This window comes from Colias eurytheme, chromosome 25, assembly GCF_061535395.1.
Source record: "Colias eurytheme isolate Ceu_HAF_F1 chromosome 25, ilColEury1 Martin Lab GWU primary, whole genome shotgun sequence".
Lineage (NCBI taxonomy): Eukaryota > Metazoa > Arthropoda > Insecta > Lepidoptera > Pieridae > Colias > Colias eurytheme.
Window position 1 is genome coordinate 7,662,809 of NC_143004.1, and position 27,868 is coordinate 7,690,676.

A 27,868-nucleotide genomic window follows, 5' to 3' on the forward strand; every position below is an offset into this window, starting at 1 on the left:
GATCGTATGTTCAATACTTATCATTTCGATAAGATTGTTTCTGGTAACAGGTTTGCCCGCTCGTAGAATTTTATGCATGCACTTGCCGTGTGTAGTGTGTAGTCATTCACTGGAGAAGGGAGTCTGTGTAGTGTGTGGGCGTCACATCGGTTGTTGCATTCGTGCCTATCGGTGGCGCGGTCATTTGGCGTTCAATTCGACGAATCGAAATTAATGGATACAGTGATTTAACAAATCGTTTAGTGTTCTAACGTTGACGCGACGCAGTCGTAAAATATTTTTTACGCTAACAATCAAATCGATACAATTGCTACGTGCGCCTTAAAACAGTGATAACTCCTTGGTGTTTTAAAAAATTAAAAAATGTCAGTGGAAGGATTGGAATACGAGACCATCGTCCAAAACGGACCTAAAAAAGTAAGTTATATTTTTTTAAATTTGTTTGTACCTGGCTGAATTGGTATTAATTAAAAAAATTAAGAAAAAAGAAATATTGTAGCGTGTGTCTGCATCATTAATTTATTTTTTAAAACATAATTTTACTATTTTATTGACTTTATTTTTTAATGAACATACCTAGTCTAAAATATTCGATAAATCACGTAAAACACGTATGTTAATTTGTAAAATGCGTTTAAGCTTAGTCATACATGCCCGCCTAGTAGCTATTGAGACGTAAAGGGGGTGAAGTGGTGTTCTATACGTCTGTCTGGGTGCATTTCGGTAGGTATATTCAATGGCACGCCTCCCAATACCAGGCTAATGTGATATCCGTCTGTAAAAGGTTGTAAAATGCATGGATGCGCTGTTTTGAAATGAAGATGTTGTGTTACATGAGATAAATAATTCATTTTAATTGAGAAATGTCCTATCTAGTTATGTCATTATTATAATGCTTATGTACATTTTTAAAATTGTTAAATTTAAAAATTTGACTTAGCTAGGTGCTCATAATAAAAATAAATACATTTAGAGATGAAGAGTAGAGTTAGTAGAGTTTTATGTATTTTGTATTAAATTTATTATAATATATTACGATTTATTAGCAAGTGGGACATAAATTCACCGTTTTCTAGAAGAACATAATATAATAGGAGAAAACTAATAAAAAGTAACCACTCTTACATACTTGCAGAGCCGTGCAGTCGTAAAATATTTAACTAAATGAAACGCACAATTTTATTGCTGTGTTTTATAAACACATCCGGCTCTCGGCTTGAAATTACACTTTTTTAATTTATATATTGCGTTTGTAAATCATTTTATAGATACTTATTCTAAAAAAAAACGAATATTATATACAGGCAACACAATTGCGCTATTCACAATAAAAAAAAAAAACATTCCATGTACAAAAAAGATGGAAAGAAACATTAAATTCGTAGTATGTAGGTATATATTTTATAAAAAAGTAATTTCATTTCAATAAAGAACGAAGGAGGAATATCATTATGTAGAAGGAAGAAGAAAAGCTCTGTGAGTTCGAGTTTTTGGTAAGTTTTATTAAAACATAACTGTAATAAAATAAATATTTAAAAACTAGCCTTATCCCGCCATCTTACTCTCCTGCTCTAGTATGAAAAGTCTCTACATTATTTCGACATAACATTATGTACCTACCTAACAGAAAATTATGGTAACAAATAACTTAATGAATAAATAATAATGTGCGTTAATAAAAATGTGCAACTATATCTACCATGCAACACATAATGTATATTGTTTCTGCAAAATAGCAGTAATATTGCAACCGCGTTCTGGCAGCATTGTAAAGTTATCGATTAGTAGTTGTTACCGCCCGAGTATAGTTATGTAGTAGAATGACACAATCATAGTATCATTAACTATGTATTCCTTAGTCCCTACCTAGTCGTAACCCGGTAACCAGATTATCTTGCTATCAGTATCAGGAATTATTTAGGCTATCCTTATTCCTGACACCAATTAAACTGCATGTCGTCTGGACTGCTCTGGACGGTCCAAGAAAAAACCCCAAATTCTTTAGTTCTTTCGATACACATAGACAGATTTACAGACACAAAAAGAACACTGTATACACAAAAATGGCAGATTACACAAATTCAACATAGCGTTCTTTTTCGTCAAAGAATAAAAAAAAAATAAAAATTTTCAGACTTGGCAGTTAATTAAAGTTTTGCTTTAATCTGTAGAGTAAATAGCTACTGAATTAACGATATTAAATTTAAAACGAAAGCTTGGGAACTATTCGAGTATTCAAATTAAACAGTTAGGTAGCTGACGTTGAGATTATTGCGCGGGAAAACAATAGGCGATCGAGATCACACATGACCGTTACTTTCTTTAAACTAGAGCCTTCTTTGGCTTCGTCTGAATCTATACAAGTACATCTATATAATTAAAATTTACTCATAAATGAAGTCAATTTAAGAAACAGCAATAGACGTGCATAAATGCATGAAAATGGAAGTACTAGATGTATTCATGAATAGATTTTCAACGTTTTTTGCAAAATATTTAACTAGCATTTAAAAAAAATATGTATAAATTCACGTTATTTTAATAAAAATACACTACAAATAAGAAACTTTTTAAGAGTCTAATAACCTAGATGTAGGTATGTTATAAATTCGTTTCTTTTTAAACATACAACATTATTAGTAAGAAATAGGATAATCAAATAGACATTTAAAAATCAGTAACCTCACACGGTCATAGAGATGAAGATTCAAATGATTCGGGGGTCAATGACCGTGCCGTATGTTACATTTTTTGTGCCTATTCAAAGATCACCTCCATTTATTATAAAAACTACCTGACTAACTTCGATTATTCCTGTTTAAATGTTAATGTATTTAGTATCATCTATACGTAGTATATTATTATTAGTCTGTGGTATCATATCATAATTAATTTAATACTTAATTATTATTTAATATTTGTTGATTTATAATTTACACTAGGCGTGATAAACCTTTAAATAACTATTAAAATAAACATAAATCTTTATTCTTTCAATATACAGTATGTACATATATTATTTATAAAGTAATACATAGATAGTAGGTATCATATAGTCCATACATAGAAGTTCAACAACTTAGTTCTTACTATTTTTTGTTAAACTAGCGACCCGCCCCGGCTTCGCACGGGTGCAATGCTGATACTAAATACACTACAGAAAAATTGTGAACGTTGTATAGGTATAAAAATATAGCGGCCCGCTCCGGCCTCCGGCATCGCACGGGTATAAAATACTGTATAGCCGGGCGGCCGCAAACGCTACGTCCTGCAATTTTTATACCCCAGCCACACTATGCTACTCGTCCTGCTACTCGTGCTGCTCCTCGTCCTGCTCATCGCGCTGCCGCTCGCCTCGATATTGCCGTCTGGCCACACACTGCTCTACTCGCGCGATTAATCGCGACGCTCTTCACTAGGGATGGGTCGTCGACGTATTTTTCATCAACGAGACTAGATAGTTAAATGTCGTTCATCAACTAGTCATTCAACTAGTTAAAATCTTCGATTAGTCCATGTGTAAAATAAATAACTATTATTAAATAAATTCTTAAAACAATAAATTCTAATCTCAATAAAACAATTAATAAATATTTATGCTTTCTTACAAAAATTATACTCCCTAAAAAAAGTATTACTAAAAAACTTATTATCGTTTGTTTTTATAGTTTAAATTCAAAACATTGGTCTTGTAAACCAAAAATATTTTTTTTAAAAAACTTCAAAGAAAAGAATTTATTCTTATCAATAAGACTGTTTAGCCGTTGAATTCAACTAGTGCATTGGTGAGCGATGGACTAGTCGAATCGTTGAGTGTACATATAGACGGTTAATTTAACTAGTCCGTTGATTCCATGACGCCCATCCCTAATTCGCACTCGTATTGCCGGTCCTTTGACTCGCGCGCAAAAGCCGACAGCAGTGGGCAGGACGATGAGCACGACGAGTGGCATGACGAGTAACGTGGCCACACTACGTCCCTGCCTACTTCCCTCGTCACTTCCCATACCACTCGTCGAGTCGTGTGGCTGGGGCAAAATCTGTAATATCTTCGAAAATATTCACTTAAATCATACGGTGTAAAGGGCCATATAGATCTATATTAAATGAACAATGTATCCATGGTATTTAATTGGTTAAGGATTAATGCTGTATTGGTTAAAATCGCTTCGAAAATTAGCCATTATTTGTCGTAAAAAGTATATGACAAAAAAAAGTTATTGTGGGTTATCCATAAGAGATAGACATATACCATCGCGGACTTTTCTGTAGACCTTTTCAATGTGTATAATACTTAGTACATTATTTTGATAAAACTCGTAGGGTTCAGCCTGCGTTTGCAATGTAAGCGGAATAAATGTAATTTTTTACGACATCACATTAGAAACCTCAAAAATAACAGTACTTCTCCACTACTTAATGGATCTTATTATACATATAAACCTTCCTCTTGAATCACTCTATCTATTAAAAAAAACCGCATCAAAATCCGTTGCGTAGTTTCAAAGATTTAAGCGTACAAAGGGACATAGGGACATAGGGACATAGGGACAGGGAAAGCGACTTTGTTTTATACTATGTAGTGATATGTAGTGAAGCTGTACTGTTTTGTTAACGAAAATATAAATAGAAATGTAGTTTATTTCCTAAATACCTATTGACACAATAACATCAAAAAACTCATCATGAGGATATTTTGTAATTCGTTAAAACTTTGGCCTATATCCCAAAGGATTTATGACATCCATTCATTCGTTCAAAAACTTACAAATCAAAATATTTATTAACTTTTAAATATAATTCGTGAATACTTTTATATCAAGTGCCACTTAATTTATAAAATTAAAGCGATTATAAATTGCAATCTTGAGTTATATACCGCTGTTACGTAAGCGTGACCTTCCAAATGACCGTATTGGGATCTGGAAGCGGGTCAAGATATACTGGTTTTTGTGAAGTAGGTATTGGACAATAAGACTTTATTAAAAGTTCCTATTTGGGATAATGAAGGCCGCTTCTTTTGAAAGGGACATTTTTTTTAATTTTGTTGCTAAGGGCTATGTAGAGCCTGCGGCTTTGTGTGGTATCTGGATTGATAAATGCATTTTTATAATATTATCCTAGGTCGTAATCTATGGGTATTCTAGTTGCAGCTAATTAGGTTCATTAATTTTTGCATGTCAGAGCAACATACATCAAAATCAATACAGATTTTTATATTTGCATCACGTAACAGTTGGCCTTAATAAATTTACAATGGCAATTACTAATAAGTTTAAATAAGTAAATTTATATATTATATTGTATAAAAAACATGTTTTAAAGCTGTTATCATGTTTACAAAAAATTGCAACACGAATTGATCAACATAATGTGTATGTAGAACTTGAAACAGACTTGCAAATTATCAAAAAAAGTAAAAATCTTTTTTGTTAAGGATACCGCCGAATTCATATGAAATCTCAATTATTTTCGCATAAAACGAAACAAAAAGTCGACCTCGAAAACATCTGGATTGTGGCCAGTATATATTTTTACTCCTTATGGCTTGAGTCAGACGGAAGCACTTTATTTACTTTTGCAAGTCACTGCTATTCACTGTCCCCTTGTATGAATATCTAATACTTTCTTATGACGTGTTAACTTGGTAGTTCTTTTGTGAAATAAAAAAAGAAGTTCCGCTGAGAATTTTCTGTTACAAAAATAAGACTCTATACAGTGTTAGTTCCGGAAGTAGTAAGCCAAAGAAAAAAACAGTATAAATTTTTTATAATTTTTTGTCGGAACTACATATTAAGCTTATAATATTATCACTAAAGAAAGCACAGTAAAGCATAACAGTACTCGAATAAATTAAATGCTGTTGCATTATATTATTATTGCTGTAGCAAAATTAAAAATGTATATTACTCTAGAAATTAAAATTAATCGTAACTTAACCAGCCAGCATTTCACATCCATTTTTCATAAAATCTATGCAATCATTTGTTTTTTTTTTAGTATAGTCTGTATTACGTATAATTTGTATACAATGGACAAATCGAGAAATGTTCCGATCCTGCGGCCATTTTTGAACGAAGATACTTTTTAAACGTTCCATTCCAAGAATTATGACAATGGATTTTTTATAGTCTGTGTATTTCCCGCGCTTTTGCGATTCAGCTGATTTTTTCGTTTTGTTTCCGAAATGTATGCTAGTATTTCAATGGTGGTATAAAAATTATGAATGAAAACGTAAAGCAAAGGAAAGCCTTGTTCTCACAGTTTTTATTGTTCGCGTGTTTTGTGGGAAAACATTACTGATGTCCTTTTAATGGTTATTAATAATTTTGTAAAAATATATATATAGATCTTTATCTATAGAACTACACAGGTATGTATTTTATTTCCTTCGCTTATTTCATTATCGATAATGATTGATATCGGATTTTGATATTGATTTATGTTGCAAAGTCATATAATATGGTAAAATATGAATCATTGATTATTTAATAATATAATTATATGGGTAAGTATAATAGGTACGTAATTTTTTGGCTAAATTTTCATTTATTGTTTATTTAGTTCTTAGGTTCGTACTCTTCCTAGATCCTGGGTCCTCATTTATAATAATCCTTTAGTGCATACGTGCATACAGACGAGTCCTTCACAGATAAAAGATGTTTGTCAAATTTGACATTTAGCTTTGACGCGGGTTCTTCACTGAAGGACCCTCGTGTCATTTGACGTCAGGGGGACTTAATTCCTTGAAACCTTGCTTGAAACAATGCAGCTTAGGTGTTGGTACATCTTTGCATTATATTCTTAAATGAAATTTTTAAAAGTTAGGTACCTGCGCGGCGTTGAATTTATATACCAACGTACCTATAGCTTTTTTTAAAATGATCGCAGTTTCACTTGGAACAAGTTTTTAGTTATTTTCATTGCCATATTAGGCAAATATGCCAGAAAGTTCATTAATAAATGTTTGAGTTTATTAATAGGTACGTTTACGTATTCGGAAAGAAACACAGAATTAAGGATGGTAATTTTTTCATATAGGTACCAAGACTTCAATTTCTACGTATGACGTATGACGTATTATATGATATGATATGATATCTATTTCCTATTTCAAAAATAACAATTATCCTAAGTAACTGTAATTACCTACGCCTTAACGCAGTAAAAAAGAAACAATGAAGCGTCGCCTTATATCAATAGAATAATTTGAAGTGACAGATTATATTAAAACTTGAATAATTAACTAACACACTTATGAATTATCTTAGGCCATTGATTTGTGAGTAATAAGGTCGATGTACTCGGGGGCGCATATTATTCATTTGAAGACGAGAACTGAAGAGTTGTTATTTATTCAAATCAACGTTCAAATATTCATGTTCGACATTTTTTAATCTGTCGTTACCTTAGTAACGTATAATTACTGTACATAATCTTCTCTTATATATAAAAATGAATCGCAAAATGTGTTGGTAAGCGCATAACTCGAGAACGGCTGAACCGATTTCGATAATTCTTTTTTTATTATATTCCTTGAAGTACGAGGTTGGTTTTTATGTAGAGAAAACATAAATATGTACCACGGGCGAAGCCGGGGCGGACCGCTAGTATGTAATATTATTACCATTTCTGCAACCCTTGTTCTGTCAGGATGCCCTTGTTTTAGGGATAGGATAACAAATAGTTTACGAAATAATCTGACTTAACGAAAATACAAAAAATTGTAAAAAAAAAATATTACTAAGTAGCTCTAGAACTATTTAAAAGAAACTTTCCGGTTCCATCAAAATATCTAAAAAAGAGAGCACTTAAAAATCCCTGTTCCCATAAAATCTGGGTCGTCTCATCGAACAAAGATTTCCTTGTTATATCCACACGTGAAAGCACTTCCTTCTATACAAGAATGCTTTTATATTCCAAATTTGGATCTCTGGTTATTGTTAAATATTTGGGTATTTTTTTAATTGGATAATGGAGTCTCATTTCTTGTAGAAATGACATATTAGTTTAGTACATTACTCTTTTACGAACCTATAAATATATTGGTACATGATTGGTAGGTACACTTTACTGTTATTATAAAAATCGAATTTGAAAATAAAATATATTTTCAAATTCGTTCGTTCATAAATTATATTAGTTATAGTTTCACAATACATTAGAAATCGCACGTAATATTTTATTTTACCAACATTTCGATCGATAAGATAAAAATAAATAAGCATGATTCAATCTCTATAATGCCAATTTAAAGATAATCAGGAGTATTAACAAATAGTCAACAATTTTTATGGAATTCCCATGATTCATGCATTTTATAACACTTTTCCTTTTAACCTAATTAAACCCTACCTTTCTAGATATAAAATAAATTTTACATGTATATTACATGCATGTAATGTAGTGGCTGAGTGGTGAGACCTCGGACTTCGAATGTATAAGTCCGGGGTTCGAGACCAGCCCCCCTAGACAAGTGGCTTTCTATTAGCGTAACGTTCAATAGAATAGATTATGAATGTATGAGATTGACGTAATCAATCGTCGTCGTCGTCGTAATCAAACGTCAATCTCATACATTCATAATCTATTCTTTTGCACGCCTCATAAGCGAAGCGTTGAGGTGGGTACTACTGTCACTTCGCGCAAAACATCTGATTTTTCAAACTTAAAATGTCTTTATGTATCATACATTGCACTTGTAAGATAATACATATACACACACATATTAAGAAAAAACACTATTTTTAACATTCATGATATTTTTGATGTCATTTTTGTTATTTAAACTAGTTAAAAAACAGTTTAAAAAAGTTCTGTCTTGGACGTCCGTGTGTCTGTATGTGCGGAGGATTTTCTTGTTAACACGATAGCGACCGAAATACTTTACTAATCGAGTCTTTTTTTTTTCTCTTACGCTTGAGTATGCTCAGGAATAGAACCCTTTCATTTTTCAGGGTCTGATTCGATGTGGTTTAATTGTTATTAAATAAACAAAAATAATAATTAATAAATAATTATTAAAAAAAATTATGAGGCGTGCACTTTTGGATTTTCCAAACTATTTTGAACTTTACGCTAATAGAAAGCCACTTGTCTAGGGGGGCAGGCGAGCGCGCAGGAAATAAATTGAAAAATGGTGATGTTACAACATCACCACTGCTCGAACGGTGAAGGAAAACATCGTGAGGAAACCCACTTGTCGAAGAATCAAAAGTTTGACGATATGGCGTTTGTTATCAACGACAACATACCTTAGGACACAATCAATTGGTTCGCACATTCGCACGAATACGCAAACTTCAAGTGTAGTACAACATTTGCAAATATTATTTTTTTCGTACATTTTACAATTTTTTTACGCCAATAAGTGTAATACACCTAGTCAACCATATCCCTCATCTAATAAGCCATTTTGTGAAAATATAACCTCACAAATGTCCCGTATAATAACTCCAATTATCCACTCCGTACAAGAACTTAATTTTTAAGAGTGCTATTTAAAGGGGTGCATATTTTAAATAGTTTTTGTCAACATTACAATACGAGTGGTCGGATTGCATCGCAATTTTAATTTTTTTTCCCTGAAATCTCTGCAATTAACAAAATACTTTATTTTGAATCACGAATAAATCATGAAAATTTTAAATTCATTTCATCAGAGTTATTTTTGTTACATATACAAGTATCTATTCGAAGAAAATAAGGTGTACATAAAAATAATAATTAGGATTCATAAGCTAAAAGATTATCTGGGCTATTAGTAGGTATATATATTTTAATGTTAACTTATTTTTAGTAGACAAAATGGGTTTAGTAATTTTTATACGAAAAAGCACAGCCATGCATTTACAAATATATATTTTTTTTTGCATTTCGTATTAATAATTATTGATGATTTAAAATTGAGTTTAAGTTTGCGAAACGCGTTATCTCTTACTAGCCACTATTTCATCCACTTCTTTATTTGGTGCTGGAAACAATGTAGATCTATTAAGATCTATATTGCTATACACTGACATTATATCTCGATAAGGCAATGATTTATAGACCGCGCTATTGGTTTTTAATTTAATTAGTCTGTGCTTATGTTTCTAGTTAATCTGTAATTTGTTAACTCTTTTTTATTTCACCCATGGCCATGTTTTTAATACCTAAAATACCCGTTTAAAAAGTAGTAATTTAAAAATTATTGGCGAATTACGGTTCGTGTTAAAAGTATAAAGAAATGAAACTGCAAATGTCCATTTCATTCTTCTCTTTAAAAAAATGACAACACCGAAAATTCTGTTAATGACATTCTAAATTAAAATGAATCCATAGACAATTCGTTCCATTGAAACCAGTGTAGAGCATTGTTTATTCAGCGTTCTCACTTTTTAATTTTGTAAACTAAGGATGAGTTCGCACGATCCTTTCACCACGTGAAAACTAAATTCTCTAAATACCCGTTCGTTCAACTCGCGCGCGTCACATTTATTTTTAATTTCTCGTCTGTTGACGTAGAGTGAGAATGAACTATAGAGACGACATCGGCGTATACCCGAACGAGATGGCGAATCCCTACGTCAATGTTGCCAACTATTACAAAAACTTTTTATCCGAAAAACTGGCAAAATGTCTATAAATGTTTGGGTATTTTTTTGTAAGATAGGTTTATGAAGAAAAAGACAGATTTGAAAAGATTTTGTTATTTATTAACTTAACTAGCGACCCGCCCCGGCTTCGCACGGGTGCAATGCTGATACTAAATAGTAAATACACTACAGAAAAACTGTGAACGTTGTATATAAAAACATAGCGGCCCGCTCCGGCTTCGCACGGGTATAAAATATATAGTCGGGCAATATAATATTAACTTTTGAAATTAACAAAGTAATATTGTTCAACATGATTTTTTATTAACTTTTGAAACATAAACGTAATATTATAGAACAATGAAATCAATTTCAAACGGAAGAGAATATAGGTAACAAAAATTAGAGGAAAAGTTATTTACGATCGATCTGAGATCGGGATTAAAAAAAACTATAACTGTGGAATAAAGTTTAATGGTAAAGTTGTAGGTATTTAAAATATTTATTACAACTTTTGCTTTTACACTTCTCGCAATTAACCACAAATATCGAAATATCCCAGTTCATATATTTTTTATAAAAAAACAAGGCTAAAGTTTAGATATCATTTCAATCAATGGTAAATAATAATAGAAAATACAGTAAAATTAGGACAAAAAAGGTCAAGTGCGAGTCGGACTCGCGCACCGAGGGCTTCGAACAAACTTAGGTAATTGTTTTATTATGTTGACTGTTGTATCTTTAAATGTTGCTTGTAGCAATTTTTTGTTTGTCTGTGCTATTGGACGTGGGGAGTACCTTGTAGGTTGTGATTCCCTTGCAAGTAGTTGCTAGTTTCAGAATATGCGGTTTTAATTGCTATTTCTTCTGATTCAAATTCAAATTGAATTTGAATCAGAAGACAGAATAATATGTTATAAAACAGATACGGGAATAATTACGAAAGACAAAAATTTTTTATTACATTATATAAAAAAAAAATATTTTTATTTTTAACTTATAACCCCTTTACTCATGAACGCAAATATTGTAATGTATTCAATTGATATTCACATCAAAAACTTAGCTTTATAGTCATAAGTGTATTTCTCTCACGCATTACTTGTCATTTTAGTGCCTATTTATAATAAAAAAGTACTGGGAATAGTTCAAATTAAAAGCAAATTAAACGAAATACATTTATTTGAAAATGAACACTTGAACAGCAAAATGACGGTAGAAATAAATGGGTAGAGGTTCCGCGATAATGTGCGCCGCACCGCGGTGAGGAAGGCGCGGGGGGTGGCCTTCCGGATTTTACTCCAACACGGCCTCTCCTGACGGGGCAGCGTCCTCGCTGCCTTCAGTGGCAGCTGCAGCTCGTGTGGAAGGGCCAGCTTCGCAGTCTTCAGCGTTATGATGTGCATCGTAACCTGGAATATACAAAAAAACCGACATTGAAAAAAAAATACTTAAACCAATGCAAATGAGGAAAACTGAACCGGAAAACCGAACCGTGTAATAAACTTTACACAAACATTAACATTTAATATTAAAAAAAACATTTCACGATTTTGGGGAAAATTTTACCCTGTACTGGTATCCCTCATGTTAATCACATGATTATACCATAAATTTGAAACTACGTAAAAACAAATGGCGTCCTGAACAACAAGAACACTTCGTAATTTAGTCGGATAACACAAAAAAATGTTTACGTCTATTTCGATGAAAATATTATATATTTGCAGATAATTTCACATTAGAGTTAATGAAAATGTATCAACTATATCCAGTTCTATAAAACAATATACTTCAAATAAGTTTACTTACGTGTGAAAGGTAATATTTGGTAATCTTCGTTCCGGCCGATTTTTACAACCAATCACACTACAACGCACCATATTTTCACTTAAAGTCGGATTAAAACAGATCACTGTCAATGTTTATTAAACTTTGAAGTCACATAACAGCGAGAAAAAACAGAAAACTAGCAAAACAATGGACTGTAGCCGCTTGTTTGGGACAAACTGCCTTTGTCCCCAACAAAAGAAATCGCATAACATGAGAGAAACAAAAAACAATGTTTCTGTCTCGCTTGCTCTTAGCTTTATAGTCATATGTGTATTTCTCTCACGCATTACTTGTCATTTTAGTGCCTCCTCTATGGTTCATTCTCACTCTACGTCTGTTGACCTTCAATCCTTCAATATGGCGGGTGGCGGGAACTTAAATAGCTGAGATTAAGTTCAGGATTCAAATAAATGGCTACAACTAAGTTATTCTGGCATCCATTTTTTGTTAATTTTTGCCCCCAGCTGCGTCAGCGTTGATTTTACGTTGGGCGAAAGCTCAATATTGTTCTTACTAGTTTTGTCGGTAAAAAATTTCACATACTACAATCACTACAATAAACAAAGTAAAATAGGTATTACGTATTTATTCATGTTTTCTTTACATGATATTAATTACCCATTAAATAGTAAATACATATTATTATAAATAACATGCGTTATCCTGTTCTCTCTATCATATTCAAAATTTATGATAATGTAAACAATGTAATCTACATTATCTAAATCAAAGTGTTTATAAAATTTCGGCCAAATTCAATGAAAAAAGTTTATAGTAAGTATACAAACGTATTTTTTTATATCCAAGTTAATTATTATAATATGCAATTTTCTTTAATATATTAACGTTTTCTTAAGAACATAAATGCTCTGTACCTAGATATAAATCACTACATAGTATAAAACAAAGTCACTTTCTCTGTCCCTATGTCCCTTTGTATGCTTAAATCTTTAAAACTACGCAACGGATTTTGATGCGGTTTTTTGTAATAGATAGACTATATAATATAATCACTTTGTATATAGATAACTTTGTATGTACCTACATCGTTTGGAAGTCTTTAGCACAGAGCAAGTAATATGTCTTTAGTCTACGGTAATTCATAGGAATACCTATAATTTATGTTAATTGTTCACCTATATCAAGTTTTTTAAGTATTTATTCTCCAATTAATTACGATCTAAAATACCACAGAACTAATCAGCATTGTATAAATAACATTTAGCATTGTAATAATTGTTTGAACAACAATAATTGACATAAACTAACGATTTTCAAAGGATAACAATAGGTGTTTATATAGTCTGATAAATTGTTGATATGTTGTGACTAATCTAATGTACATATACTATTCAATTGTTATAATTTTATTGATGTTTAATAACTTGTTTAGATGCATCATTTTATTGATTTAATGTTGTCTTTTTAAAATACTTTGCGGTAGTAATTTTATTTCAAATTATTAATTCATTGAGAGGCAAGATAAAATCACTAACAATGTATGGCTTTAGTAAAATGCATTAACTAAGTTCTTATATGTACCTACTTATTTACGAGTTTAAGATCCCTCGAATCCGTAAAATTATTACTTACCTAAAATAATAAATAATTACTGTTTCATAATTTGATAATTTACTTAGCTATTACAGGTAATGTCTCGAAGTAAGCTACAGAAAATTACATAATTAAGATGCTTTCGGATGATGTAACATTTTCACTTCAGCGAAAGTGTATTCAGTTGAAAAATATTAATTTTACGCTTCAAGTACTTCCTTAGAACTGCCACTGAGTCTAATTAAATTGAAATAAAGACGTGAATACATTATAAAAAAGGGGTTTTACATTGTGGTTTTACTGAGAGAAAGTTTTCACTAGACAATAATATAATTATCGTATTTTTATTACAGGCAATGAAAACCGTTATTATTATGTAAATTTTTCATGTAAGAATTTCATAAACAATGTAAATAAAACCCGAATTCACTTAATATATTATGGTATATAAAATTTTTCATTTGTAGAACGTAGTTAAAAAAAAATGTCTTAAAATGTCAATTTTTTAAGATCAATCTGGCCGATATTCGATAAATATATTATTAGGCGAAATCTTCTACCATTTTCTACGTAAATATTATATCTATACTAATATTATAAAGAGGAAAAGTTTGTAAGTATGTATGTATGTATGTATGTATGGTTTTCACACAAAAACTACCGGACCGATTTCAAAAATTCTTTCACCATTAGAAAGCTGCATCATTGCTGAGCAACATAGGCTATATTGCATTTTCAAAAAAATTAGAGATCCTTACCAAAAATGCAATAATGTAACCCAAGGTGTAAAAAAATCCTCAATAAAACTTCTTTCATCGCGTGCGCTGCGGAATCTATTGAAGAATGAAAAAAATGTTCTACGGTATTATAGAATGGATCAATATATACAAGAAAGTCCGCGATACCATATGTCCATCTTCAGTAGTTATGTTACTACAACAACTTTTTTACGTTTTCAAAGTAAATAGAAGTGCCGACAGTAATCAAACCATGTTATCCATACACATATATTAATCCTTAGCCCAATAAATGATGTTTTATTATAGACTGTTTCAATACCAGCAAAATACTTTTTAAATGAAAAGAATTGGATATTCCATTCAAAAGATATAACGAATTTTTAAAAGTGTCAATCTACAGAAAATAGTAGACCGTATACTGTTCGAGTTCTACCAATATGCGTCTTGACGGAACACAGTGGGGTTTTGGTCGGTAGGAATCCGACATAACCCACGGCCCCTCCCCCGGAGGCCGTATCTATAAAAGATTTCCCCACTAAAACAAAAAAAAGGCCGTAATGCGGGACGGGGTAAAGGTGATCTTCATGTGATTAAAAATTAAACCTATAGTCCGGCCCATAGTAGACTTTTCACTGTAACGATATCGCTATCTGGGGATTCTAAAGCCTGTAACACAGTTTTAACTAACACAGGCTTTAATTTCCCCCAAATTATTTTTTTAACTGTATTATTTTGAAACTTTTTCAATAAAGATTTTCTATTTTCTATCTAGATGCGGGTGAAACCGCAGGGCATTGCTAGTATTACATAATTTGTATGAAGGTAGGTATGTCAATACTAATAAAAAGACCAAACAATTAGGTACACACACTGCACACAATGCTTTTAATTATTTGCGAACAAAAAATTGATAGTCATAGATTCTGAAGTCCGCTCTATCATTAAAATACACCGTTGAAACCCTGTCAAATGTGCAATAGATAAGAATTAATTTAATAGATAGTGTAATACAATACCTAGAATCTAGATTAATATAATGTAACCAACGGTGCTAAAAGCTAGGTGTCGCCTCTACTATTTTATACTCAAACAAATCGCTAAATTTAAAACCTTTTTCAAATACATAAGTTAAGAAAGCTGTTATGTACATATAGAAAATATAAGGACAGTTTTTGGACTTATTTTTATTTTATAGGGAGAAAATATACAAAACTTATATGATTTGAATAGACGACTTCAGAGTTTTTTGTAGTAAATAGTAACTTGACTTTCCGAGACGATGATTCCTAATTTCCCTAAAATATGACGGTCCAAAGAATCTTCTAAAAGTCTAGTTTAATAAATTTGCCTTAAAAGGAATAAATAAAGAAATGACCAGACCAGGATTCCCGCCCAAAAATTCCTAGCAATCTAGATAAATAACAAGGAATCACAACCAGTCGTTTCCTTTTCAAATGAAGCGTATATGAACAAGAATATAAGCGTGTTTAGTCATATTTAATTCGGGTTAATACTCCGAGTTTCCTGTTTGTTTGTGCCTTGTATTAGGGACAGAGATGACGTCACGATTTATCTGTAGCAGAATATAAATGGGCAAAACACGATGCGTAATTGTCTTCACTTTTATTAAAAACAAATTCATTTGAATCATGGTCATTAGGGCTCAGGCGCTAATGAATTGAAACTGAAAATTTTGGTATCAACTAAATTGAATTTTAAATTTGAATAAAACTGGAAGAAAAGATCTTCAATAAAAATATACAATAAATATTAGGAAGCATAAAGAAGTGGTTCTATGCCCTTTGAATTGGTCTATTTTCGACCAATGTCAAGGCTATTATTGAAGTTCTATTATTATTTCAAGTTTGCCTCCATGTACGCTCTGCAATGTAGAGGATAACGAAAATATTGTATTTGCTTTAATTAGAAAAGAAATAAAAGGGTCTAAGAAAAAATTCCGACTTTTATAAAATAACCAAAGAGGTAATCTAAAAACAACCAAACATGAAAAACGAAACCACATGACAATGTCCGTGTCACATCGACACGGCAGTTTCGATTTATTCCAATTTATATAAATAATGCAATAATAGAAAATAGTAAACTCAAACTATGACCGATCCCATGGAGGGCAGCTACAGGAACCTGCAGGATCATATAGACAAACTGACACATAACCAGAACAGTATAATAAATAAGTTCGATGTTCTTTCTCGTAATGTTGATGAGTTGAGGCGGATATTATCCCAATGTTCTGAGAAGCTGGTAGGATTAGAAGATGCTGTAACAGATAGACGGAAGATGAAGAATGATGTAAAGGCTCTAAAAAGCAGGGTAGATGAACTATATGCTATCGTGAAGGAAGGAAAGGAAGACGTGTCTGTTAAGAGCGAAGATGTCCAGGATATTGAGTCGTGCCATTCCGGTTTTTCTTGCTCCTCCAAGGTAAAGGCAAGTTGACTTCAATATCGGATATTAAAACTATGTACTTATAATATTTGTAGAAAAGGTATCTATTGTATTAGAAAATGTGTTCTGGATGCTGACCAGCTTTTCTTTACCTATAGTGGGATTAAGTAAAGTTGGTTTCAGTTGATAGAGTTTGATGAATATACGAAATCAGTTAATTTCAAAACCAAATTACCTATATTTTATACAAAGGTATACTAGCAGCAAATTGAAGACTACGTAACATATTATAGTCTTACATTATCTGTGCTATTAGTAATATATGAGTATTTTAGTTAATTAGCACGAAATATAAAATAAAACATTATATCTAATCTCGTTTGTAGCATTTCACTAAATAGACTTATGACGTAATGCTTTTACTTGGAAAAATTACCCACGACACGGTGTATGCGTGTTGCCATCGTAAAAATTATTTTTACATTGGCCGCCGCACCGCGTTGGGGAATTAGAGGATTAGATCATAAACAAATTTTATGGATACGTCATGTTTTATACATATTGATGAGTATTAACTTGGTACATTTATACGGTTTTCATAATTATATTTAAAGTACACGTGGTACTAGGATTAGAAGCCTGTGTAATAATCAAGATTATAATCTATACCTATCTGTGCTCAATTTTATTAATTACAATATGTTTTTTGAGAGTAACATAATATTATGTTTATCCATTCATACATCCTTTCCTTGGCATTTATAATACCTACATACTTCTGGAGAATATACGATGGAGTCAAATTTACGTTCATTAAATAGTAGGAAAGAATGTTATAGTTAAATTTATTTTATTGGCAAGTTATGATAGAATTTTAAAACACAATGTAACGCAAAATACTTGTTAGTAATACCTACATGTTTAATCTTGTGCATCTACAGGCACTGGGATAGGAAACTGCAACTTATGCATTATTGAGAAAATATTTTTTCCTTGCACTAAGAGAAACTATATATTTCTAGGCTTTACATAGTCCTTTTTCGCGAAATACTAGGTCCTCTCAAAATTCATTAAAATAAGGTTCAGCGGTTAAGGCGTGAAAGTGTTAGCAGACGTTCACATCTATGATGTAAAAATGTGCCGATTATTCACGTAATGATTCGCAACCCTATATGTATTATGTTCGGAACACCTCTCACTGCGCGCGCCGTAATGATGTCTTGTTAATTATTACAATAATTATAGCTTATAAATATACAAAGGTACTATATTATACTTTCTTATTTGTACTTCGCGAGTTACGCGTTGAAAAGATTTAAAACAGGCTGCGTACCTAAATCATTTGTTTTCATTATATTTATGAGAGAATGTCTTCAAAATGTGAACTCTATTTTTAAAGTTTTTGTATTACATATATTATGTTTATCGTGTACCTAATCACTAATCTGGTGCAAATATTAATGAAATTTCTATGCAAATTTTATATATATATATATATTTCTGTAATCTGGAGGTAGGTAGTATAGTGTAGACCTACTAGTTGATGCCCGCAACTTCATCCGCGTAATTTTTTTAACAATCCTCAATTGTTTTTTCAAATGAAGTAGAATCAGTTACTCCTGTTATTATCAGCTATCTTTAGTGAAAGTCACATTCTTTCAAGTACAGTTTTAGTGTTAATGAGAGCCAATTAAAAGATAGTGGTGACAAGCCAATTAATAGCTTCAGAGAAAGGCGTGGATAAAAATAAATCTACTTAACTACTAACTAATAAATATTTAATGTTTGTATTTAATTTTAATATAACAGCGTTTTTAACCGACTTCAAAATAGGAGGAGGTTATCAATTCGGCCGGTATGTTTTTTTTTTATGTATGTACACCGATTACTCCGAGGTTTCTGAACTGATTTACGTGATTCTTTTTTTTCGATGCGGGATGGTGTCGAATTGGTCCCATAAAATTTTTATTTGGATAGGCCCAGTAGTTTTTATTTTATGAGCATTTTTGTCTGTAATTGTAAATGTTGCAAGTGCAAGTTTGAAGTCGGTTGTTTTTAAGTGCCATATCACACTAGCGGATTGCGAGCGGTTTCAAAGCGGAGCGGGTGCGCAACGAATACGTTGCGGGCGCGCAACGAACACGCCGCGGTTGCGCAGCGAATTCGTTGCGGACGCGTCATTTTGTATACTCTCGCACAAAAGCCAGCCCTTCCGCCTTGCCTAACTTCCATTCAATATTTCCATCGTTTCTGTAGCACTCAATTTTTTAACCGTACTGTGGAAATGCACTTACTTAACAGTTAACTAAAGATGTAATAACAACTGGAGTTGTTAAAAAAAGGTGCTATAAAATTGAATTACTAGGACTTTTAGAATGTACCATACATTCCAAAAGTATGTAACGACTGACCAGTATAATCTCTCCCATAGCAACGTATGTTATAAAGAGATTTTGTGAACCTAATTATGAGCAAAGTGATAGTGAGTTGCTGGTTGCTTGATAAAATTTTCTATTCACTGCTATTTATCTAATAATAAGATAGCCCTGTTTTAGTTAAGGAGCTTTAACATTTATTTCACTAATGAACTTTCTTAATGAGCAATTAAGTTATCTGATTGCATTTCGACCAAGATTTAATAGATAAAACAATACCCTAAACATTAACATGTTATGAAACTCGTAAAAAATAATGATCTCATAATTATTATACTATCACAAGTTATAAGTAACAACCAGCACGGATTCCATTTTGTTAATGAGTGTACATGACTGCGACGTAAACGTTGCGCATCTGCCACGCGTCCGCAACGAATTCGCTGCGCAACCGCAACGTATTCGTTGCGCACCCGCTCCGCTTTGAAACCGCTCGCAATCCGCTAGTGTGATATGTCACTTACGCAGTTATTTTGACACGCAATTTAAAATATTAGAATAATCGGTAAATAAACGAAAAGTCTTAGAAAGATCACTATTATTTTACAATACCCATAACCTACTTATATTTAATAACCTAATTATTGTATAATAATTATTATTCCTAGTACGTTTTGTTTAATAATGCAATGACTATTGTTATTAATATATGTAATAGAATTCGACGTAAACTGTATGATTTGAAGCCATAAATGGTATATTTACGAAAGTACGTGTCGGCATGTATCCGCAACTATTCTTGTTTCTACCATTCTATATATGGAGTGTATGGATTATACATGGGGTTCACCACGCTTCATCTGTGTTACATGGTGAATTTATAAAATCATGTATAATGCCTAGAGGCAAAAATACTTAACCTTCATATGGGTATTTAGGACTTTTACATTTTAGAAACATTTCCAGGCTGTTTGTTTCGCTAAAATTTATCCAGGAAAAAGTAAAGTCGTAATAATTAAAACTTTTCTTATGAACAAATAGACAATCATAATTATTTATCAAAAAAATTGTAATCCATTCGAATTATAACTCACTTTACGTATGTTCTCACGTCCTAATCTCAGAACTAATTCAGTCGAATTTTAATAAAGAAGCCTACAAAATTCCAAACCGACATGAGCGGTTTGTTCGGTGAGCATGAACAAGCGAAAATATAATCAAAACGTTGATAATGATTAAAAAAAAGCATTTACAATGCATTTAATAATAAAGTTGGCGCCAACAAAACGGCGTTTAGTCGATAAGTGAGATCGGATAATTGACTGAAGCTATTCGTATTCATTATACACTGGAGCATCTTCAGATTTCACCACTCTAGAACATGACAGCCGCTTCTGATTGGTAAATGGAGCATAATCGATCAGAACCATGTTTCACGTTGTTGTTTATGAACATAACACTTTCAGAATTCAGTGGTGCTTTGAGATTTGAGAAGTGCATTAGAATGGGCTTTAATTAAATAATATTTGTACCCGTTACACTCTATATAGTCCAAGTTGACGATTTTCTACATATAAACTTCTGTCTATACATACAGTAACACATGTATTTAACCACAGGGCACAGATATAATAAAATCATGATTCCAGCAAATATTGTTAAAAAGTTGCATTAATAATTTAATAGCATTCGTATTCCTGTCCCTCTGGCCGGCCGCGGCGCGGCGTCAAATTATTATAGTTTTTAACCATAGACAAGGAAATCAAATCATCAGAGCAATAGACAATTTACGGCCGATAAATTCTTTTTTAGCTCTATATGTAATTCATTTAAAAACTATGTTTGAACTTGAACATTAAACGGTTATTAATTTATTGTTTCTTTTTTTGCAGGTAGCCATGACCACCGGTATAGACAGAGACACGATACGTTCAGCATATGAAGACGTCAGATCCGATGCTTCTCCCACCGAATGGTAAGATTTACGGTTTACCTAAATTCTAATGTCTCGACCCTATTTAGAGGAGAAATCAGCGTATGAAAATCTATAAGTTCCATTGAGCATACTGCATAGTACACGGAAGGCAGGACACCTGCATAGTGCCATGGTCTTGACAATTAATAAGGGTTACATAATATCCAACTGTGAAAGATTTTTTGAATACGGTCAACTTTAGTTTTATAATATTACAAGCTGCGCTTCGCGGTCTCACCCGCGTGGCTCCGCTCCTGTTGGTTTTAGCGTAATGATAGGTAGCCTTGCTCGATCTAGCACCGAAAGAATTTTTCAAATCGGACCAGTAGTTCCTGAGATTAGCGCGTTCCAACAAACAAACAAACTCTTCAGGTTTATAATATTAGTAAGTATAGATCAGTTTCCATAGATGCAATGTACAAACATCTTAATTTTTTATAAAACTATCTGATAAACCGAGCATCCATACTAATATTATAAATGCGAAAGTAACTCTGTCTGTCTGTCTGTTACTCAATCACGCCTTAACTACTGAACCAATTTGCATGAAATTTGGTATAGAGATATTTTGATACCCGAGAAAGGACATAGGATAGGTTTTATCCCGGAAATCCTACGGGAACGGGTTTTTCTCTGAAAACGCGGGCGAAGCCGCGGGCGGAAAGCTAGTTTTCCAATAAACGGTCGACGCAGTAACAAGAGTTAACTCACTCAAGTATTGGATGTCAATTACAATATAAACACAGCATTGAATGAAAATTAATGAGCGAATGAACGTTTAGCGCATTCCCGGCTCCTAATCCAAGTACTATTGGTTTAAACTTGGCAAGTACAAGATGGAATAAAAGATTGATTTTAAACGACTTGGGGGATCACTCCCAAAGCTTGGTAGCGTTAAAGTCCAAAGAGATATAAAAAATGCTTATCTATTTTTTGACCAGATAGTTTCGGATGCATTTTAGAATATTCCGATTATATCTTACAATAAAAGAAAACTTTGTATGCTTGAAAAAGAAGGTTACTCAAAAATAGATCGCACAAATTTAAAGTTCCTCAGAATTAAAAATACTGGGAGCATAATTATTTTCTTTGGATACTCAATCTATTTCAAAAATAAAATCAACCCTTAATAAATGTTTGTTCATAAATAATTGAAATATTTATTTGCAGGGCGGTTTTCAAATTCGAAGGCGCCAGGATAGTCTGCTCAGCGCGAGGGAGCGACTTCACGGAGTTTAGGACTCAGTTCTCTGATGACGAGCGGGCTTTTGGGTATCTGCGGTATGGCATTTCTACATTTTTATAAATTTAGCCTAATTATTGTTTAGTTTTATTGAAGTGAAAACTTCTTTAGCGGCGTTGAGCACTTTTTCTGTAATGGGTATAAAATCTTAAACTCGCGTCAGGACACGTGACCTGATCGAAAAAGCGTAAGACGGATACCATTCCAAAATATCAAACATGCTCAACGTTAATAATCAAGTTTTCACTTCTGCCGGCACTCCCCCAGTGCAACCCGTCTTTTTTTTGTACTATCTATCACCTCCAAACTTATGGTGTACGGGTACAGCTAGAAGCTTATTTTACTATGTACTTGCAATACATCTAAAAGTATTTTAGGTTGTATATTTCATTTAAATGTACTTTAATCAAGCAAAAGCGTAGACTATAATATTATATTCTTTGGATAAAAATGAAGTAACTACGTATATGCTATGTTTTAAAAGAGCAACTCGCTGCTTTTGAATTATTGTTAGTAGAATAATTCTAACTGTATTCGACTTTATAAAAAATATTGTAGAATAAATATACACATTTCTTTCACATAATTTTATTCCGCAGGCTGCAAATGGGAGACGAGATGTCGAAACGCAAAAAGTTCATGTTCATGACGTGGGTGGGACCAAACGTGTCCGTCATCAACCGCGCCAAGATGTCCACAGATAAAGCGATCATCAAAGATATTATATCTGTAAGTATTTTTGAAGTGAAAACTTCTTTAGCGGCGTTGGGTATAAAATCTTAAACTCGCGTCAGGACACGTAAAGCGTAAGACGGATGGATATCAATAAATAATAATAGTTAATAATCAAGTTTTCACTTCTGCCGGCACTCCCGGAGTGCAACCCGTCTTTTTTTCCGCCTCCTTGGTATAGTGGCTGACGCATGAGCGTAAAACCGAGGGATCCAGGTTTTGATTCCCAGTGGAGCCGAAGAAATAAAAATTCGGTCTCTTAAGACACAGAGGCTCATCATCTATTTGTCCCTAAAGAAAATCGGGCAGTGAAACAGATATTTGTATACTTAGTGCAACTTTTTTTTTTAACGTTGGGAAATTGTATAGTGCATTTGCCCCATACCCCACTAGGGGACACGGGAATTCAATAAGTATTTTATTTATTTATCTATGGTCTATAAACATTTGACGTATCACTTACGTAGACAACTATTTAATAATGTGGTATTACATGGATTTCTATCCGATTACCGGGAAGCCAAATAGTGTTATAACTTTATAGCAGCTATTTATGTATATATTATGTTTAGAGCGGAGAGCCTGAACCACTTAATATAATTTGACAAACTGTATAGAATATAGATTATAATAATAAAAGCGTCTCGTTCGCAATCACGGTATAATTAACAATATCTGTAAAAGTAAAATGTTGCTATTTAGCCACATTTAGACGTACCACTCCCGGAGATTTAATAAGATATTAGCTACATCTATTTACTTTTAATATAATTAGTATGTAGTACTTGTATACGTAGTATATTATTATTAGTCTGTGGTAGTACCTACCTAACTTACTCATAATATTGTCTTTTTTTAATTTTGAAGAACTATCATTTCAACCTCTTTATTTAATTTAGGTATTGGGGTGGTTCATGCCAAGAAAGAAAACTTATAACTTAAGTATTATTTATTTACCTACATACTTACATCATTAAAATTAACAACTCCAATGAGTCACATTATTAAATTAGTTACAGCCATGCGCTGCTTCAGGAAATATTATTATGTACATATTACAAAATTTCTGTACCTACCTACAGACTTGCTATACAATTACCAATAAGATATTAAGTTTTAGTTTATTATTTTTTGTATAATGCCCAGTATCTTCGGCGTTTGTAAATTCATACAATTTGTCTGCAGTATGAATCAGCATGATTTAAAAAAATAACAATCACGTAAATCGGTGCAGAAACCTCGGCGTAACCGGTGTACATACATAAAAAAATATACCGGCCGAATTAATTATCTCCTTTTTTTTTTTTTTTTTTTTTTTATAGTGGGGAAATCTTCCAAAGATACCCACGGCCCCCGGGGAAGGAGCCGTGGGTTATGTCGGATTCTTACCGACTAAAACCCCACTGTGTTCCGTCGAGCCGCTTTAATGATGGGGCCGCGGGTATTTGTTAGAATTCTTCCGCGACGAATTAATTATCTCCTACTTTTTTGAAGTTAAAAATGGATACCAATTGAATTTAATCTTATATCATACATAGGAAAAACGGAAATGATTATAAAAATTCTCAGTATGTACATAGCACTATAAATGATAAAATATTATTTCATGAAAAGGTTTATCAATATGAGTAAATATTATCTTAATCCTTTAAAAGCACTTTTCTGCAATAAACATTATCTATCAGGCCACTATTAATCAGTTTTATTTAATCTGAAAACAATCTGTACCTGTATTGAAAATTTCCATCAATAGCAGGAAAAAGGAATCAAAATACGTATTTTTAACTATAAAGTATAGGAATATAGGTACTATCTGTGTTTTAAGTATTAAAAATCAAATAACTAGCTGTGCTCCGCGGTTTCGCCCGCATTGCTCCGCTCCTGTTGGTCTTAGCGTTATGATATATATGCTATATATCATAACGCTAATAGCCTTCCTCAATAAATGGGCTATCTAACACCAAAGAATTTTTTAATTTGTGTGTTCAATATAAATCTAAACTATACTAATATAAATCTAATTAAAATGTGTGAAACTATCCATCAGACATAATAAAACAACTAAATGATTGTACTATTTTATTATCAGTACAAAACCATTAAATAAAGTCGTACAAATATTTTCTAACATTAAAGCCAACAGTTTGAGCAACGGCAGATATAAAGTCGTAGCCAACAATGCATTTATACTTTGAGGAATCTAAATCTATTTCCTTATTGCCAGCAATAAGTTTTAACTCAACGAGAGTAGCAATCTGCGCTAATAAGTTACTAGTTAGACCAATTTTTTCTTCAAGTATTGCATAGAATATTGCCAAAAGCCTATCTAGGGTGAATACTTTGGGCCCAAGCTGTGTATTTAGTTTTTCAGTAATTTTTGCTTTAGCCCTCACTTGTTGTAATCTCTTTCTCTGTTTTCCATGATTTTTCATGAACAAGCGCTTGTCTTCCTTTGGAGGGTTATAGCTGGCCAGATATGCTGCAATCAGGAGGTATTTAGCATAGTATGGTAGCTCAAAACTTTGTGCAAATGTCTTTGTCGACATGAGTTCTTCTTTTAATGTATTCTCAAATTGGTAGTTGTTTATATCCATGCAATTGTTGTTCTCTTTCCCTGGGGAAGGGATAGCCAGTTTTTGTGTGCTTATTCTCAAATATAACAATTCGAGGCTTGTTTTAAGTATTGGAGCGATGTGACGCCAGAGCTTGGACAAGTCGCTTGCACTGATTTCATTTTTTATAATTGGTTCGCAGTATTTAACGAAATTCACTCTCGCCATGTGCTGCAGTTCGATCAAATCACGACACGGTCGGTAGAACACGCTCAAGAATGCGTTAAGAAAGTTTGCAAACAATTCTGGCTTCTCAAGTTCTTCTTCAATAACACTGTCTATTTCATAGTTACTCTTCAAGTGTCGCACAAACGACTTATGATGCAAGAAAATAATTTTGAACAATTCTTCTTTGTTATAATTCGGGAAATAAAGTTTTATCGGATCTCGTACACCCATTTTGAAATAGAAATTATCGTATATCAGCTGTGTGACAAATATTGTGCATACATTTAACTTGCACAATTCTTTTAATCTAAGAAATGTACACATTATGCTGTGGTCCATGTTCCTTAATCTCTCTGCTCTATCGAATACCAATATAACTTGCTCATATTTTATTTTTGGGTATAAATTATTTAAGTTATTTATGAGATCTGACAATGAGTCGCATTTTGTACCGGCATCAGTTTCTTGAAGTTCGTTTATTATTTCCTCGAACATTATTTTAGAGGTGTAGCATTCTATACAATCAATTAATACATGTTTGTAATTTAAATACTCTAATACTTTGTTTACGCATAAAGTTTTACCAGTAGCCATACTTCCACTTATAAATATAGAAGGCGGCAACGGTTCATCGCTATCACCAAGTAGATCAATCAAACCATTTATCTGACTTTCTCTGCATGGCACTTTATTGAATATATCTTGCATTTTATGATTTTTTGCGATAAAAACTCACTCGAACACAAACACGCGAGCAATAAATAAACACACGGTAGACAGATGTCAGTTTAATTTGACATTGTACTTCCCGCCAAAGTGTGAGACAGACTGTCACATGCCCAGCATAGATAATAGAATTTTAAAGTGCGGCTCTTCTACAACAATAATAATAATTATACTATTTAATTATTTATTTGAATTTTTCATTATAATTGTATTTTTCTCATTTCAGAACTTTGCTGTGGAATTACAGTTGGAGAGTCAATCTGAAATTGATATTGATCAATTTAAGGACGCTTTGAACAGGGCTGGAGGCGCAAATTACGGCACCGGAATCAGGGATTTATGAACTGAATCCGCCTAGACATTACCACAATCGCATGACTGAATTTTATTTGAATAATATACACACTTTTTGTACTTTACAGTATTGTTAGAAACGACCTTGCGTAAATTAAGGTTGTGGTATTATTTAAAAACTAAAAAATTGCTCGTAGACTTTTTACAATATTTTCTACTAATTTAAATCTAGACTTAGACTAGGTGACACAAAATTTTAATTAAAAATGTTTATATTTCTACGATTCATAGTTTAAAACTGTAACATCAATTTATTTTTATCATGTCGAAGACTAGATTATTTTCTTAAAATTGGATGATTATTTTTTATTTATATTTATTGATCGATTTTAAAATAAAGATTTTAGTTTTTAACAAAACGTGCAATTTACCGCGTGTATGAAATTGCCAAAAACTTATAATGTTGCCATGTGTAAGGCATAAGTGCATTTATCTTTTGTATTTAAATGACCAAGTCAAAATTTTAGATCGTATTGTGTACAAGACTCAGGAATGATCGCTTTTATATTATACGCATGGATTGCATATCCAATTTTAATACTGACTGGTAAATAAAAGTAACTAAATGAA

General features: G+C 32.4%; 2 protein-coding genes across 3 annotated transcripts; one reads left to right on the forward strand and one right to left on the reverse strand.

Moving 5' to 3' along the window:
- Window positions 1–92: 92 nt before the first annotated feature.
- LOC149897761 (coactosin-like protein) lies at window positions 93–27,868 on the forward strand. 2 transcript variants are annotated; one of them, XM_090116400.1, is made up of 5 exons: window positions 93–417; window positions 21,381–21,463; window positions 22,634–22,744; window positions 23,306–23,435; window positions 27,171–27,868. In XM_090116400.1, the coding sequence occupies exons 1-5, from the start codon at window positions 364–366 to the stop codon at window positions 27,285–27,287; spliced, it is 495 nt and encodes a 164-aa protein (XP_089972526.1). In that variant the 5' UTR covers window positions 93–363; the 3' UTR covers window positions 27,288–27,868. The 2 variants fall into 2 exon arrangements, with proteins under 2 accessions (XP_089972526.1, XP_089972525.1); XM_090116399.1 differs by lacking the exon at window positions 93–417 and adding an exon at window positions 16,817–17,149.
- Window positions 25,505–26,999, reverse strand: Orc5 (origin recognition complex subunit 5). Its single transcript, XM_090116197.1, has one exon. It carries the CDS (start codon window positions 26,924–26,926, stop codon window positions 25,538–25,540), a length of 1,389 nt encoding a protein of 462 aa, XP_089972323.1. The 5' UTR covers window positions 26,927–26,999; the 3' UTR covers window positions 25,505–25,537.

Coding starts and splice junctions, on each gene's coding strand:
- LOC149897761 (XM_090116399.1), top strand. CDS start 16,817: ATGACCGATCCCATGGAGGGCAGCTACAGGAACCTGCAGGATCATATA. Junction 17,150..21,380: donor GTTTTTCTTGCTCCTCCAAG/GTAAAGGCAAGT, acceptor CTTTTTTTGCAG/GTAGCCATGACCACCGGTAT. Junction 21,464..22,633: donor GATGCTTCTCCCACCGAATG/GTAAGATTTACG, acceptor ATTTATTTGCAG/GGCGGTTTTCAAATTCGAAG.
- Orc5 (XM_090116197.1), bottom strand. CDS start 26,926: ATGCAAGATATATTCAATAAAGTGCCATGCAGAGAAAGTCAGATAAAT.